This window comes from Vulpes lagopus, chromosome 5, assembly GCF_018345385.1.
Source record: "Vulpes lagopus strain Blue_001 chromosome 5, ASM1834538v1, whole genome shotgun sequence".
NCBI classification, from domain to species: Eukaryota; Metazoa; Chordata; class Mammalia; order Carnivora; family Canidae; genus Vulpes; species Vulpes lagopus.
In genome coordinates, this window is record NC_054828.1 from 18402229 (window position 1) to 18419729 (window position 17501).

At 49.1% G+C, this 17501-nt stretch overlaps 1 protein-coding gene across 3 annotated transcripts in view; it reads right to left on the minus strand.

Annotated features, from left to right (window-relative positions):
• Nucleotides 1-17501, minus strand: part of SH3RF3 (SH3 domain containing ring finger 3) — a 354361-nt gene that overhangs the window by 145342 nt on the left and 191518 nt on the right. For all 3 annotated transcript variants that reach the window (XM_041756641.1, XM_041756642.1, XM_041756643.1), the window contains exon 2: nucleotides 11644-11919. In XM_041756641.1, coding sequence (XP_041612575.1) covers nucleotides 11644-11919 — 276 coding nt within the window. The remainder of the gene's footprint in view (nucleotides 1-11643; nucleotides 11920-17501) is intronic.

The following is a 17501-nucleotide window of genomic DNA, read 5'->3' on the forward strand; positions in this document are numbered from 1 at the left end:
TTTTTCATCTTCTAGATTTAATGCAATTTCAATCAAAATCTCAGCAAGTTATTTTGTGATATTGACAAGTTGACTCTAAAGTTTATATGAAAAAGCAAAAGACCCAGAATAGCCAACACAATTTGAAAGAGAAAAACAAATGGTGACATTATATGACATCAAGACTTACTTGAAGTTACATGACTGAAGATAGTGTGGGATGGGTGATAGACTATAAAGTGATATCAAAGGAGCATAACAGAATTATGACCTACATAAATACAGAATTAGTCCCACATAAATACAGTTAATTGATCTTTGACAAAGGAACAAAGGCAATACAATGAAGAAAAGATAGCCTTTTTAACAAATGATGCTAGAATGATTGAATATTCACATGTAAAAAATGAATCTAGACACATACCTTACACCCTTCATAAACATTAACAAATTGAATAACAGAATAAACATGAAACACAAAAATATAAAACTCTTAGAAGATAACAAAGGAGAATATCCAGATGACTTTGGATTTGGTGATGATTTTTTGGATACAATATCAAAGGCCAATCTATGAAAGAATTGATAAGCTGGGCATCATTATAATTAAAAATTTCTGCTCTGCAAAACACACTATCAAGAGAATAAAAAGCCACAGATTCATGAAAATATTTGCAAGAGATATAATTGATAAAGGACTATGATAAAAAAATACAAATAACTCTTAAAACTCAACAGTAAGAAAACAAGGGCACCTGGCTAGCTCAGTCAGTAGAGCACGTGCCCTTGATCTCAGGGTTGTGAGTTCAAGGCCCACATTTGGCATAGAGCCTACTTAAAAAAAATAAGAAAATGAACAATCCAATTTAAAAATGGACCAAAAACCTAACAGACACCTCACCAAAGAAGATATACAGATGGCAATATGAATATGAAAAAAATGTTCCATGTCATATGTCATTAGGGCAATGAAAATTAAAACAACAATATGCCAGTATGCATGTATTACAGTGGACGAAATCCAGAACACTGACAACACCCAATGCTGGCAAGGATGCAGAGTAACAGAACGCTCATTCATGGCTGGTGGGAGATGCAAAATAGTACAGCCACCTCAGATGATAGTCTTGTTTCTAACAAAACTAAACATACTTCTACTTTATAATCCAGCAGTCACACTCCTTGGTATTTACCCAAAAGAGTTGAAAACTTATATCCACACAAAAACCTGCACAAGATATTTATAGCAGCTTATTCATAATCCTAAAGCTTGGAAGCAATTATGTGATGTCCTTCAGTAGGTGAATGGATAAATAAAATGTGGTACATCTAGATGGTGGAATATTATTCAACACTGAAAAGAAATAAACTATCAAACCATGAAAAGATATGAAGGAAACATAAATGCATAAAGCTAAGTGAAAGAAGCCAATTTGAAAAGGCTACATATTATGTTATTCCAACTATGTGACATTGTGGAAAAGGCAAAACTATGGAGACAGTAAAAAGATCAATGGTTGCCAAGGGTTGGGGAGTAGAAAGGGAAGGGATGAATAGGTGGCACACAGAAGATTTTTAGGGTTGTGAAAATACTCTGTATGATACCATAATGGTGGATATATGTCCTTATAAATTTGTCCAAACCCACAGAATGTATAACCTCAAGAGTAAACCTTGATGTAAAATGTGGACTTTGGGTGATTATGATATGTCAGTGAAGGTTCATTAATGGTAACACATGTACCTCTCTGGTGATGGATGTTGATGGAGGAGGCAGTGTCCACGTGGGGTTAGGGTTACATGGGAAATCTCTGCACCTTCTGCTCAACTCAGGAGCAAAATTAAAATTGCTCTACAAATTAAGTCTATCTTTTAAAAAATAGAGTGATGAACATGAACAAACAATAGCATCCTACAACAAGGTAGATGTAGCTCACAAATGTAATGTTGAGAGAAAGCAAAACTGGACACAAAAACATACATGTATGGTCCATGTACTTGAAGCTGGAAGAACAGACACAACTCATCTATGGTGTTAAGGACATGGGAAGAGGGAAAGGTAAAAGGACTCGGGTGCTAGTATCTCACCATCTCTCCACTGGGTAGTGAGTATAAGGATATTTTTTCCAATCGCCAACCTGTACAACTTTGATTAGCAGACTTCATGGTATATTATGGTTTATTTAGATTAAAAGATTTTTCTTTTTTTATTTATAAATTTATTTTTTATTGGTGTTCAATTTGCCAACATATAGAATAACACCCAGTGCTCATCCCATCAAGTGCCTCCCTCAGTGCCCATCACCCAGTCACCCCCACCCCCCGCCTACCTCCCTTACACCACCCCCAGTTCATTTTCCAGAGTTAGGAGTCTCTCATGTTCTGCCTCCCTTTCTGATATTTCCCACTCATTTTTCTCCTTTCCCCTTTATTTGCTTCGATGTCGATGGAACTGGAGGGTATTACACTGAGTGAAATAAAGGGGAAAGGAGTAAAAGATTTTTCAAAGGTACTAATCCATTCAGTGTAGACAAGTCACAGCATACCCTGAGTACTGCATTTGGTTCTAACACATCTGTAAAGAGACATCACACACCAAGGAAGCCAACCATTACGTGGATAGTCTGAAATCAAGTCACAGAGAGCCAGAGAAGAAAGTGGGATCACTGAGCCTGAGATATGAGATATCTGAGCGAGGGGCATGGTTACTGTCTTCCAGCCTTGGCATCATTACCACACTGAAGATCTGGGTTCATTCTGAGTCGCCTGGAAAGGGAAGATACACATCAAGGGCTCCAAGGTACTGAGAAGTGAATGCAGCTCCACATAAGGGAGAGCCATCCAAAAACAAGTGTCACCTCTTAGGCCAGGGGCTTGTCTTCACTCTGAGCATTAAGCAGTGCCAACCTGTTTCTGCTGTGGCCACCAATAGGCTAGCATCCCCTAAGAGCTATATATGAGTAAGAAACTCTCCCTTCCAAGAAGAGCTCAACACTTGCTGGGAGAGGTCTGCTCATAAAGAGATGGACATCATCCCATACAATGTAAGTACAGTGAAATCCCAGCAAAATGCAATAAGTGGGGTTCAAAATCCAATCCTGTCAGTGTGCTCCTGTGAGGTTAGTGAGATGAGCAGGTGTAACCTGCATAGACCCATCTGCCTATCAGATGCAAATTCAATACAGTCCCAGTGGTGGTTTGGTGGTACCTGGTGGCAGGTCTCTGATCTGGCTCAAATATTGATGGGGGGCAATTCCTGGCTTCATGGCAGTGGTAGGATCCAAAACAATCCCATTTAGCTGGTATGAATTTTGTTGGGGAGACTGAGCTGGCTGGAAGAAAAGTGGGTGTAGGAGGCCAGTCACTCTCTATACACACAAATAAGTAAAATTACATTTGCCTAGGAGTGTCGAGAAAGATCTCCTACAGCTCTGCCTCTGACCCAAACTTGCACAATGGAGACAGCCTCCCAAGAGCATTTGAGTGCTGGGCAATGGGAAAATTCCCTGCAGCACGTCAGAGCTACCAGCACGAGGTCTGTTATGTTCTGGAAACAGTATTAACTTCTCCTGCCACCAATACAGGACCAGGGAAACAATGAGCCTTTTTTCATGGCTGGACCACATCAGGTCTCTGACTCACTGTCATATTTTAAAAAGCTGGAGGCAGTGCTTTCAGAAGGATAAGGAAAAGGGGAAATCCCTGCTCTGTGGCCTCTCTGGAGTATAGAGAATTGCTCCCCACTCAAACTCTAAATGCCTTTCTAAGTGACAGTGGCAGGATTGAGCTACATGGTTCAGACCTGAGTTTTCAGTTGCTGCTTCATACAGAAAGGCATCCCTTGCATGTCACAGTCAACATGGTGTGTTGCCGGTGGCCTCAGAACAAAGCCATGCTGAGTGAGATGCTGAAGAACACTGAGTGCTTGGCCTCCATAGCGCTGTGCTCTATGTAACAGATCAGCAAACTTTCCTAGAAAGGGCCAGTCAATACCTCAGGATTTTAAGGCTATATGTCTCTGTCACATATGCCAGTCTTCTGTTTTGGTGTGAAAGGAGCCAGACAACGTGTAAATGAAGGAGTAAGTGCCAATAAAACTTTATTTACACAAATGGCAGCAGGTGGGTAGGATTTGACCTGCAAGCACCAGTTTACCAACCCCTGCTTGATATGGTTGAGTAAACAAAATCTAACTAGACACCACTGATAGTCAGAAGGGACAGACAAGCTTTGGGCCAATATGGCAGCATGTGAGGATTTTATGGAGGAAAGCTGTTCCCACCACATCATTTCACTTTCAGAGTCATGGCTCAATTTCATTCACATGTTTCATGTAAGGTGCTCATTATTCACCGAGGGGCAGTTTAATTCCATATGCTGTTTTCCTTCTTCCCTCTAATTTCCAAGCTTTGAAAATACACCACATGCCACTGGTGTACAAGAGTGGCTCTCCTTTGCATTCAGGTGGTCTCAGGGTGCTCCTAAGTGACCGTAAGTCTGGGCCATGAACATAACATGGTTATTAAAAAAGTATATTGATTTTCTTCCCAAGGCTCAGTAGGTAATACATTTGCAAAGGATTCAGGAACCACGGTAGGCCTGCCATCTAAAATGGACCTTTAAAATGCATTTTTTTTAAGATTTATTTATTTATTAGAGAGAGAGAAAGAGAAAGAGAGAGCGCACACAAGGGAGAGAGCAGGGTGAGAGGGGCAGAGGGAGAGGGAGAATCTGAAACAGACTCCCACTGAGCCTGATGCAGGGGTTGATCACATGACCCTGAGATCATGACCTGAGCCGAAACCAAGAATGGGATGCTTAATCAACTGAGCCCCCAGGGGCCCCTCCAACTGCTTTTCCATTTCACTCATCTAACCCACCCAAAGTCTGTGCATTTGTTCCTACCTGGGGGAAAACGGATCTGTAAGCAGATGGGCTCTGTTATGAGCAGAAGCTGGGAGCAGAGCACTGAAGTTCCCCCTTCTGACCCACAAGGAGGGTAGCACATCTGTGTACACACAGAAGCCCTCTGGATAACACTGATGGTTGCTGGCCGAGCACCCTGTCCTTCAATACCATTTCAGAAACATAATTCAGGAAATGTCCCCGCTCACCCATTGGGGACTCAGCTGAGAGAGCCCGTCCACTGACAACCTTGGCAGGTTCCTTCAGCAAGTCTGCACACACCAACCTCTGAGGCTCTAGTGCTTCACTCTCCTCCACATGGGGTGTGGCAATAACATGGACAAAGCAGCTAGAAATGTCCCTGCGGGGCCACGGAGAGCAAACAGACACTCCTGGAGCGCCACTCAAATCTTCCCGTCCCCATCACCACAGTCAAGTGGTTTCCAAGAAGCGTGGGGACCAGAGGGAGTGCCTCTTTCACCTGTGCCTGTGGCTGCCCCAGGCCATGGCCACCTCGTCTTGAGTGTACTGTCACTGACGCCTCCCCACCAGAAAGCTCGCCAGCGTGCAGAGCCCCTGGCCCACTTCTTGGGAAGAAGGCAAATGGAAAAGGGAAAAGTTCACAAACTCCTGCAGCTCTTTGTTGCAGAAATAGCACAAATGGTTCCTCTGGGCAGTTCTGGGTGAGGCTCTCAATGCAGTCATGGCTGCCATTAACCCTCTACTGTCCTCCTGAGGACACCGGGAACCAGGACCTTCCAGAACCAGCACTGTCCAGTCTTGCACAACCCATCTCAGTTCCAGAGGCCGTCAGAGGCCTGGGACACCCAGAGAAAGGCAGTGCTCTAGAAGAGAGGGGCAGAGCTGGGAGGGGCCTTGCCCACACCCACAGGGGTGGTCCTGGTATAGTAGGAGATCCCAGAGGCCACACACCACACCCTCTTGGGGGCCCACAGATCTCCTCTTACACACACCCCCACATGTATGCACACACACCACAGACACACACATGCCACACAAGCCATATGCACACACACATACTCTCTCCATAGGATGGAATCTCAGGTTCTGTGACGATCCCTCTCCTGGTGCACCCACTGTGGGCTGTGGGCACTTGAAGGTAAGACTCTGTTCCCACCCACTGGCCCACCTGGAACACAATCCAGCAGTGATAAACATCTGATGAATGAATGAATAAATGGATCAAGGAGGCTGGATGAAAATCAGCTTACACTCTCTATAGCAAAGCAGGTGACCCCTTGCCCAGGCTAAGGCAGAATGCCTGAATGTGTATTCAAAGTCCTGTGTTCCCTTCACTGTCCCACAATGGGGATAGGCAGTTAGAAACTGCAGGATGGCCACCCTTGGGAAACCTACACACACACATAAGACAGACACCTGTCACATTAAAATATGCATACTACCTTCTCAGGAGGAGAAAATGGGGTGTGGGGTGCTGCATGGGGAGGTTCTACCCCTCAGGGGTCAGGGGCCACTCTGAGGGACGTGCAGACAGGTGGGGAGGGCTGCAGAGGCCCCAGGAGAGTCAGCAGGCTTGGATGGAGGGAAGGGCAGGGTGGGGAGGCCAGTGGAGCCAGGAGTGGAGTGCGCCAGAGGCAGGCCCGGGAGGGAGGTGGGCACTAGGTCAGGTAGGGTCTCACAGGCAGCACAGCCTCTGATGTTGGCTCTGAGGACACTGGAAGCAGGTGGGGCATGCCCCAGCCACTGAGGGGACAACAGGCTGGGGGTGCCTGCAGTGAGCCAGGGAGACAGGGCACACCAGGTGGGAGGCTAGTCCTGGGGAAGAACTCACATTGTGCACCTGTCTGAAAATATTTTCTGACAAAGCTTCAGACATAACTTAAGCTCTGCCTGAAAATCTAAAAGATTCCCTGTCAGTGTCTCCAACCCTCACCTGGATGTTCAAATAAGGGGCTGGGCAAGGACATTCCTCAGCAGTCCTCTGGCTGCTCTCCTGTAACCACCTGGGTGCTCATGCTGGGGACTGGCCACCTTAGTAAAGGTGCCTCCTCTGCCCAGATGGCCAGGCAGTAGAGGAGGCTGGGAAGAGGGAGCCCCGAGCCACAAAGGTAACTGAGATTCTCTGGTAACTTCTGAAGGAAACCTGAGCGAGAATTGCACTAAGGCTCATTCCACTTTGTTTCCTGAGTCCTTCCAGTCCTGAAAGCATTCCTTATCACCCTCCAGAAGAAGCAGGGATGACATAGCAGGCCTGGTGCTCAGCGTTGGGGACAGCAGTCTTGACACAAGGCTGAGATTTCACAGCCCTGGGCAATACCCTGAGGGAGTTAGCCAGAAAGCTATGGGTGTGGCCAACTGGCCAGATAGATTCTCAGCTCCCCATGCAGCGTGTGCCTCAGGAAGGGTGTCCGTGTTTCTGTGAGCATTCTGGACCAACATAAAAAGTGCTAAGTATCTGACCTAACTTCATCTTCTCTTGAACAGGAAGAAGGCAGAGGATAGAAAGCAAACACTTATCAAATGCCTATTTTGAGCTCTGTTATCCAAATGCCATTGCTCATTGAATCCTGTTATAGACTCCACGGCAGTTAATAAAAGAGACTCAGAGACTAAGTACATGTCCCAAAGTTGCCACTTAATAATAAAAAAGTATCATGATTTATAACCTTATTTACCTGACTCTAGACCCCAAACTGTCTAGACTTGATTTTTGTCTAAGCCTGTTCCCTGATCAGAAGCACACAGTTTGGGATTAATGCTGGGTTAATTCACATAGGAGGGAAGCCCTACACTTTTAGGAAACAATGACTAAACATTCAGTAGCATCATAAGATCACATGGAAGGCGCCTGTGGTGACCCCAAGAGCAGAAGACTAGGGCTAAGCCAGGACAGCATGGAGGTGATTTACATGGGTCTTTGCCGACTCAGAGCATCCCTCAGGCCCTTGGAGATGGCCAGGGAAGAGAGAAAGGTGAGCATTGGAAAGAAGCTTTCCTGCAGCCTCACATGGCAAGCATGACGGGGTTCAGCCCAACACAGTGAGCCTCAGGCTCCTGCTGCTAGCTGTGTGCAAACGTGGCTTTGGGGTCAGCCAGGCACCACCCAAGAGAAAAATCTCATGGCCTCTCAGGATTCCCGAGCATTTCAGAGTGAATTCACTAAAGGGTAGTCCCAGGCCCTTTAATTCCAGTACAGCTCCCTGGCAGGGTGATGAAAGCGTTCTCATTAACTGGAGTTCACATCGTTAAGGCTTAATGAATATTTGCTGAATTTTGTAGTTGAGTGAAAATAAGGTAATACGGAGAGTAAGCTGCCACCAAGCAAATGGAACTCAATGTCCCCACTTGCCTGCCAAGCCCTAAGTTTAGCTCTTTACTTGGATCACTCAGCCCTTGGTGCCCCTCTGTAGGATCTGTGTCCTGACCCTGAAGATTGGGTGGCCCAGCAAGGTGAAGTGTTTTCCCAACATGTGAGATCTCTCACTGCCATGTCCCTGCACCAAGGGCACCTCCCCAGCAGGCCCCTTCCCTCCCTGTGCACGTGGAGGGCGGCAGGCATCAAAGCCTCACGTGAGAGTCTGTAAGAGAGCAGCCAGCAGAGCTGCACTGGGCACACTGTAGTTCTTTCCTTTGGTTTTTGTACTTTCACATGCCCTGCTTTTTGGAGTGGGACTACTAAGTTATAAATTATGCTTTTCATAGCTGCTTTACAAAAAGTAATTATTCATTTTCTTCTTAAATGAAACAAGGCCTTTGGTCTTAGAATGGCTTTAATTAATGCAATTTTAACAGGACTGTTCAAGAGCCAATGCCGAAGGTAAAAATCTTGCTTTGATCCCCCTGCTTCCTGTCTTTTTAAACCCAATCAATCCCATCACAATGATGCTTCTGAAAGGTCAGTTAGCATCATCTGTGGATTTTAGAGACCCTTCTTGCCTTGATGTCTCCAGAGTGGAACGCATGCAAACAACAAAGCATTCCATGCAGGCAAAACCAAGCTGGTCTGAAGCAGTGATGCCAAGCCCGGAGTCACTTGAGGTATGATATAAATGGAGGTTGTCAGATGGAAACAGCATCCCGGGCATGGAAACAAATGAGCTGGTCAGATGTACATGGAAGGGAAATGTTAGGCAAGCAGTGTGGGTAAGAGAAAATATGAATCAAGCAGAAGAGAGTCATGATTCCTCACCCATGTCCTTCAGACGCTTTGTCTGAAGACATTTAGAGGTAAGAGCTACAGATAGAACAGGTGCTTAGTAGGTGTGGTTGTGTCTTAATCCAAGTAGAAGGGCAAAAATGGGTGCTCCTAAGAAGGTTATGTGAACATGACAGGGGGTGGATGTCACAGCATGATTTTCACCGGGAATCATGTGCAGGTGTCTCTAACTCTCCACATTCACCCACAAGATGCAAGAAAAGAAAAGTCCTTGAAAAACTCCCTAAGATATGCACCTCCTACCTGGCTTCCAGTGGGAACAGCCACATTATGTAGCCAGAGACCCCCAGGTCCTGGGGTCACCTTTGCCCCTAAGTCTCAACTCCAATGCCATCTCCCAGAAGCCGTCATAGCCACAGACACCTCTGGTGATGCCCGCTCACTCCCCAGATGCAGTCACTGTACCCCCAACTTAATTCAAAATAAGAACTTTGCCAACTACAGAATGAGTCTAAGAAAGCCTGAGTTCTAATGTTCCCCATGAAGACTACTTTACTGCTTCTTTTGAAATAGCAAACATGAAGCACTACCATTGAGTATTCTGGAGCCTTTACTAAAAGACCATAGCATCTCACTCCTGGGTGGCCAGGGCTATTCTCTGAGGCTGGCTTTGGAACACTTCTTTCTTTCTTTTTTTTTTAAGGCCCCAAATCAGTATAGTTTTTACTGCATCTTTAAAGTATCACAAATAAGTCTGAAAAATCACTTGGCATCTTGCTGTTTCTGTTGCTGGACAACTCAGATCTTATTCATCAGCCTGCTAAACTGTTCCTTTTTCAGAAACACAGATACACTTATTTCTTGACTTGCTCCTGCCTGCCTCTCCCACTGGACTTGAGGCTATGAAGGACCGTCCAGGTCTCCCGGTGTAGCACAGTGCCCAGCAGAGGCAGAAGCAAGAACACTTCTTGATAAATGGGCAAGCGCCTCTCTGTCCTCTTGTACAATGGGCTCGGGTCTCCACCCTGGAGGTGAGGGTCCCAAGCAAAGGATGTTGACACAGCAGTTATGACACTGGTGGGAGAGGCAGGCCTGTGCTCACACTAGAGGAAGCTGGGGGCTCCAGGGCTCTGCAGTGGTCAGTGCACATCACACTCTCCCGGGTCGAAGAGCCTCCTCCAACACAGTTCTGTGAGGATGGCTGTTGCTGGAGCCAGCTGAGCTCCAAGAAGCCTGGAGCCATCTCCTCAGCAAGAGCCCAACCAGAACCCAAGAGATTGACAGGGATTCCTGCTCTTGGTCAAGAGTGACAGCACAGAGCATCACAGGCCCTCAGGGCATTCTTCTCTCAGGGCAGGTTCTCCAGAGTCCATTGGGCAGAAAAGTGAGGAAAGTAGGGGCTCTGTCCGACACTGCACTCCAGGCCCTGCACTGTAGGCCTAGACCCAGAGAGACCAAGTGGGGAGATGGGAGGAGGGAGGGGCAGGTCTGGCTGCAGCTTCCTAAGAAGCCACATCAGCCAGGTGACAACCAGAATTAGCATCAGAACACCTTGATGAAAGGAAGGAAGAAAGAGTGGAATCTATGAATGAAAAATAGATTATTCACTGTCAGTCTGAACAATGGAACAAGACATAAATAGCAGCCAGGCACAGGACATGCCAATTTTGCTCAAAAATGGTGTGTGCAGTCCTCCCGCGGCCCTCCAGAGAGTTCACCAGCACCGCTAGCTCTGCCTGAGCCCAGTGGGGAAAAGGGGATAACCTTGGCTCTCAGAAGAAGGAAGGCCCTGGGCTTTCAAGCCTGAGATTTAGAGCCATAGCTCTGTCCTGACAGTCCGTGCTCATAGGAGGCAGGGTGGGAGAGAGGAGCAGGAAGGCAGGAGAGGCTAAGCCCTGGCCTCAGGAAGCACCTCAGCTCTCTGAGCTTGGGCTCCCACAGCAGGGAGACAGCCTGTAGGTAAAGCTGCTGAGGGCAACTGCGTCACCTCTGGTCTCTCCATGCTTCACAAGGGCAGAGGCCCTCCTGCATCTCCCTGGGCTCCGCTACAATTCCACCAGCACCTGCCACTGAGTCTGCCACCACCTGGGTCCCTCTCTGCAAGGTGACCCAGCCCGGCCCCCAACACACGTGCATGTGCCCTCTCCACAAGCCTGACCCAGGCTGGCCCCCAGCACACATGTGCGTGCCCCCTGGTGCTGCAGAGCACAGGGCTGAGGCATGCTGGTTTCTGGGCCCCACACCACTTCCTTGTGAGCTGCAGGGGTCTCTGCAGCAGGCTCCCACAAGGAGCCCCCCTCCCAGGTCTGTGAGTCCATTCCTGAGAGACTTCACTCCTCTGCACCTGAGTTGCTGCAGAGACCCCATGGTTCAGGTGACAGAGGGTGCCGCACCTGTTACCCAATGAGCACACCATCAGCTCTCAGGCGGAGCTATGTGTCAGGCTGTGCAACATCTCTTTCCATCAAACAAAAACTCAGGAAGTAGGGACAGCTGCTCTCCCTGCTTCCCGAGGCACAGCAGGGAGGGTGGATGGCGGGAAGGAGCCAGGACTCAAACTAGCAGGGAGGTGGGAATCACAGAGGTGGGCGGCAGTGTTCACGGGGGTCCCCCCCCCTCACCTTGGTGAAGGTCAGACAGTCCTTGTCCTGGTCTCTGTCCTTCATCTCGAAATCATAAAGTGCTTTGCCCTGGGGCGGAGTCTGTGGCAGGGGCCGGACACACTGGATATAGCTGGCAGGCAGGAAACCGTGTGCCCCGTGCAGCTCCCCGTGGTACCAGTGCTCATCCACCTTGCGCCGCAGGATGATGACATCGCCCTTGCTGAACTTGAGGTCGCCGGGTTCCTTTCCCTCGTAACTGTAGAGCGCCTTCCCATAGGGAAGCTGGGAAAGAGTCTGAAAAGAAAACATAGTATCTGGTTACTCAATGTGGCCTCCCTGTCACCCCTTCAGATCTGTCCAGGGTAGGGGCTCCCGTGCTGTGTGGGCACATACAGAATGTTCCAGAGTGGGAAGTACTTCAAAGAAACAGACCTCTGTATGGGGATCCTTGCCCTGCCGAGACAAGACAGTCCCTGTATTGCCAGGCCCCCCAACACTCCACGTGAGACGGGGACCAAGCACACTCCTGGACTGTCCACAGGAGCCAACTCACTCTGCTGAAAAGTACTGTGGAACGGGGGCTGAATTACTGTCATTTACAGGTGAGGGGGCTGAGGCAGGGAGAGAGAGAAGGTAAACTGGCCCAAAGCCACATTCCCGCAGGGTAGTGGAATCCCCAGCAGGGGGCTGCCTCTGATATTCCCATCCACTACTCTGTGCTACACTGTCATCCACTGCAGAAAACAAAACACATGTTAATGGGGTTTTCAGGTCAAGGGGACAGACCTATACCTACCACAGGACCTTCCTACTCACAGCCTTACAACCAAGGGCATGCACCTGTCACATCCAGCCCAGGGGGACAGTCTGGCCACGGAAGGCGGAGGCCACTGTTCCCCCCCACACACTCCGAGGACCTTGGTCCCCAATGCACTAGGAGTTCTAACAAGTGGTCTCTGGCTGTCACACAGTCACCCCCCGCCAACATACACACACCAATGACAAATAGTTTTGTGATGCATACAGCATGGCAGTCTGGTCCAGAAGTACAATTTCAAGACCATAAAATAATATCCTCAATGTCATGGGATGTTCTGGGCATCCTAAGATTAGCCAGCCCTTCTCAAAGTGATCTGCCATCTTTGGTGTCAAATGGTGAGTGACCAGTTCGAAAACCAAAACAGAATTGTGGCAATCTCCTGTTTTTCGCAATTAGGAGTCTGTTAAACCACTCTGAAATCTGATATCACCATCCACTTCGTGGGCTCCTCGACTTAACTGGACCGATCTCATAAAGATCACTGGCCGCTGGGGTTTCTATTCCTCTCCCATATGGGTGGTCAACACCCATCAACTGGGTAAGCTCTGCCAGAGGCCAAGTCTCTGCCAGAGGAAAACCAAAGGAAAACCCACCACTGTCCCTGTGGCAATGCCCAACAATTTCCCAGACAGAAGCCGCATTTTCTTACCAGGGCTGTCAATGCCAAGGATTTCTTTATTCGAATCAATCAATAGAACCACAAAAGCCTGAAGCAGTAGTACATCGAAAAGCTCTTTGTAGAGGACTTAATAGCATGTTGGCAACTCAATCACTCTGCATTTATGTTTCAGCAATGTCAAATGACAGCAGTTAAGAGAGAACCTGCTGGCAAATTGACAAACAGCTACCACCAACCAATTAAATAGTAACACCAAAGGATTTTTCATTGCAGAACGCATGAAGAAAAAAAATCAGTTTGCTTCCAATAACACTCATCCTGGCCAGCTTTGTACCATGAACACAATAGCCTACAACAGGCCCCGATTTCAGAGGGGTGACTTGTAATCTAAGTACTGTGATCAGGAAAGAATGGAAGGGGCTGTTGGCTGTGAATCACCAGAAGAACAGCTGACGCACAATGGCCAGTCAGTCTCCGCCCAGGGGTTCTCAATCAGGAACAGTCTTGTCCACCAGGGAATATCTGGCAATGTATGAAGGCATTTTTGCTTATCACGACTGGGAGGTGGGGTGCTCCTGGCATCTAGTGCGCAGATACCAGGGACGCTGCTAGATGTCCTGCAATGCACAGGGCAGCCCCCACGGCAGAGAACTAGCCTGCCCAGAACATCAAGCCTGCCAATGTTGAGAAACTCTGCCCCAGCCTGTGAGTTAGATGTACAAAAAGACAGGGTAGCTTTCTTGTTCTGTTTGAACTTAGCCTATCACAACTTTACAGGTTAAATGTAACACTGACTTCCATTGGAAGTCATTTCACTACTGAGCACACCCATCAAGGGAAGCTGAGACACCCATCAAGGTAAGAGGTGTGAGAGAGACAATAAGGAGAGAACCCACCCTCAAGCCTGAAAATGGGCCTCAGCTCAGTGCACTAAAGGAACCTTCACTTTGCCACTTTGCCATTTCCTTTCACCCCCAGATGAAGTGTACAGTGCTCAATAGCAATGTTTGGAGAACCACAGACTCGTAGGTTGTTGGCTAAGTTCTGCTAGTCTTCATAGCAAAGAAAAATAAGAAAGGCCAGATTTGCACTCTTGCCTGGACGGACTCTGCATCCATCTGTGTGCTGTTTGGACATCCGCACCAATTAATCTCCCTATTATCTCCAGGGAGAGGGGTCACTGGCGTTCCCACTCTGGCTGCCAGCCACCAGCTTACCAGCTCAGGTGACACAGAGCCCACGTCAAGCACCACTCCTGTGCATGCTGTGCAATCCTGGCCCCCACCTGCTTGAGATGTAGCAAAGGGCCTGATGCAGCGACAAAAAAACCGAGCCCTTCCCATGCGGGTGGCCTGGCTCCAGGGCTGGTGCATTCTTTCAGTTCCTGTGAGCACGGACTGCTGATGCTCAGGAGACCTGGTCTTTCCCTGCCTGTCCAGAATGGGCACAACCTCACCCATATGGGCAGCATGGCCCCAGGTCTCCTGGTCAGCCCAGCACTTTCCACGGCCCCAACTCTACCTACCTCTCTGTTTCCAGCTTCCCTTCCAAGTCGTGGACTTAGTTCCAATATAATCACTTGCTCAACTTCTTGATCCAGACATTCCATGGCTGTTCCTAGAGCCTCCAACCCCTGTGTCCCTCATCCTGGCCAGGGAATGCCTGCCCGCTGCTCAGAACGTACCCTCAGTGACCCGTGTGCACACCCTCTCCCTCCACCTTGGCTCTCATCTGCAAGTTCTACTGCCCCACTGGTAAGCGAGTGCTCAGGGAAACAGCAGGGAGGCGTGCTCCCACTCCAATGGCCAGGCCCTTCCTCTCTCCCACCGACACTACTGCAAACCTCCACCAGGGAGCCCTTAGGCCCGATATGCCCACTATGAGGTGGGATGCCCAGACGCAGAGTGGGTCCTAGCACCCTGGGGCTCCGAGCTTTTAGAGGCTACCTACTACCCTCAGGGAGGAGGACCAGGCTCTTCAGCATAGCATTCAGGGCTCCCCATGTGGCTCAGCACAGCTTCCAGCCAGTGTTCCTGACGCTCCTCCCCACAGCCCGTGCCAGCCATGGGGGGCAGATCCTCACTCATGAAGCACAGGCTTCTGGGACCTCTGGGGCTTTGTGACCACCTTGGCCCCTCTCTCCCTCTCCAACCTGGCAGCAGCAGGCTGTATTCTCCCATCCTGGGATCATCTACTCCATCAACCCCTCCCACAGCAGCCCCCAGGAAACCAAGCTCCAGATCAGGAGTGTCCAGCACACAGCAGGAGTCCTGTACATGTGTGTCCATCGGTCGGGCTCACTTTCTTTGTGAGATAGAGCCTGGGTGGGGACTGAAGTGGAAAAAGGCCCTGGTCAGCCAGCAAGCCTCCCACAGAGGATCCAGGATCAGGCCACTCCCAGTTCCACACTGAGGAGCAGAAGGGCAGCTATGCTAGGGGGTGAGTGGAAAAGAGAGGGGCCAGGGGGATGTGAGGCAGCTCTAACACCCCGTGACCCTGAGGTCAGATCTCAGTGCTCGGAGCACACAGTACAGCCTGGCTGGTCCAGTCAGGTGGCCACACTCTGGTCCGTGGTCGGGGGTGGGCAAGGAACGGGTGAGTGGAGACAGTGAGGGAGCACCACGGACAAGGAAAGCGAGAGAGGGAGCCTGCCCACCCCAGAACTCCCTCCCCACGCTGCTGAGATGGGCACCTCAATGAGCAGGACTGGGATGTAGGGCTGTTTCTGAGGGCAGCAGCACAACTTAGGGATGGCACCAAGACGGCGTCTATTCAGAGGCCCGAGCAGCCAGAACTGGGGTCTTGCTGTTAGGAGATGCTCTGAAACAGGGACTCTCAGACCTCCAAGGGGCCTGTCATCTTCCAAGCCCTTTATAAGCTGAACTAATTAGTCCCTGACAGGGCCTAGAGGCAGCACCCGCGAGGAAACTCCCAGCTTAAGGAAATGGAGGGGTGTCTGTGCAGCCACCTCCTCTTCACCCGCAGACTGTTCCTGCTACCCCCAGCTGTGTACGCCCCCCTCTGGAGGAACCCTGTTCAAGCGCTGCCACCCAGCCGGCCTTCTATGGGCTCAAGACATTAAGGAAAAGAAATAAAAGGCAAAGGGAAATACATCTGGGATGCCTACAGGATAATTAACACCAGCCACCCCTGCAAGGCATTAATAATAATTAAAACCTATAATGTCAATTTCATGGCTCATTACTCAGATGTAGCACACAAATCTTACCGTGGGCTTAATGTCCTACCCCGTGGAGACATGGGTGCTCACGCATGCACGGCAGCACCATCTCCATCTTTTATGAAGATCATCATGGCAGCAGGCTCTGACAAATGTGCCTCCATTACGCCATGCTGCTGACAAGGCTCTAAGTCACACCGGCTTCCCTGGGACTGGGGCCTGGTGTGTGTGTGTGTGTGTGTGTGTGTGTGTGTGGCGGGAGCAGCATAGCAGGGCCAGGTCTTCCTCCTCCAGATCCCCCAGCAAGCTAGAACAGAGAACTCACCCATGTTTTAGACTCTAAGGACTAACCTGTTCTTCCTCACTCAGAGCTTCCCAAGCAACAGGTGTAGTGAGCACAGCCTCTAACTACATGTTACCAATGGGAGCTCCCCAGACTCTGTCCCAAGAGGACAGATAATGTACCCAATTTTCATTCCATGTTGCATCCCTGACCCAAGGCCTGATACAGATCACATGCTCAAAATATCTATTGAATGAATGAACATAAGGACCAATCAAACCAGCCCCCCAGCACTGGGTGTTATTCTGTATGTTGGTAAATTGAACACCAATAAAAAATTAATTTATTAAAAAAAAAACCAGCCCCCCAGGACTGGGCCTGGGCTGAGTGCCTCTGGCTGGAAGAGCTTCTCCTGCACATTGTTTTTTCCCAGAATGTGAGGGTCAGGGTCCACGTAGCCCAAAATCCTATTGCTAAGAGTGGCTGGGCCTGGATAAATAGGGAAAATCCCAATGATTACTTGAGGAGGAAGGCATTGTAACAGGAGGAACCAGGCTGAGCAAAAGCACAGAGTTAGGCACAGACATGTGGGTCAGCCTCACAGACATGGCGGAGTTGATGGTCACTGGGGAAACAGCCTGGCACGGTCACCTGGGGATGGTGAGCAGGCCACAGAACGGAGGCTGCCTAGCCACACAGGTGCCAAGCCCGCAGGGCCTGCAAAGGTGGCAGGACAGCTATCTGTCCCCCAATATCCATTTGCTCCTTCTTCTTCCCAGAGAGACTATTCCAAGCTTCAATGGGAGTCAAGGTCACACAGCTCAAGACTCCATTTCCCAGCCTCGCCTGCAGGTGGCCACAGCCATGTGTCGTGACTCTAGTCATTGGAGTCCATGTGAAAGCAGCCTCTACAATTCGGGACCTTGTTTCCCAGTGACATTTGTAAGGAAATCCAATTTCTGTTCCCCTTTCC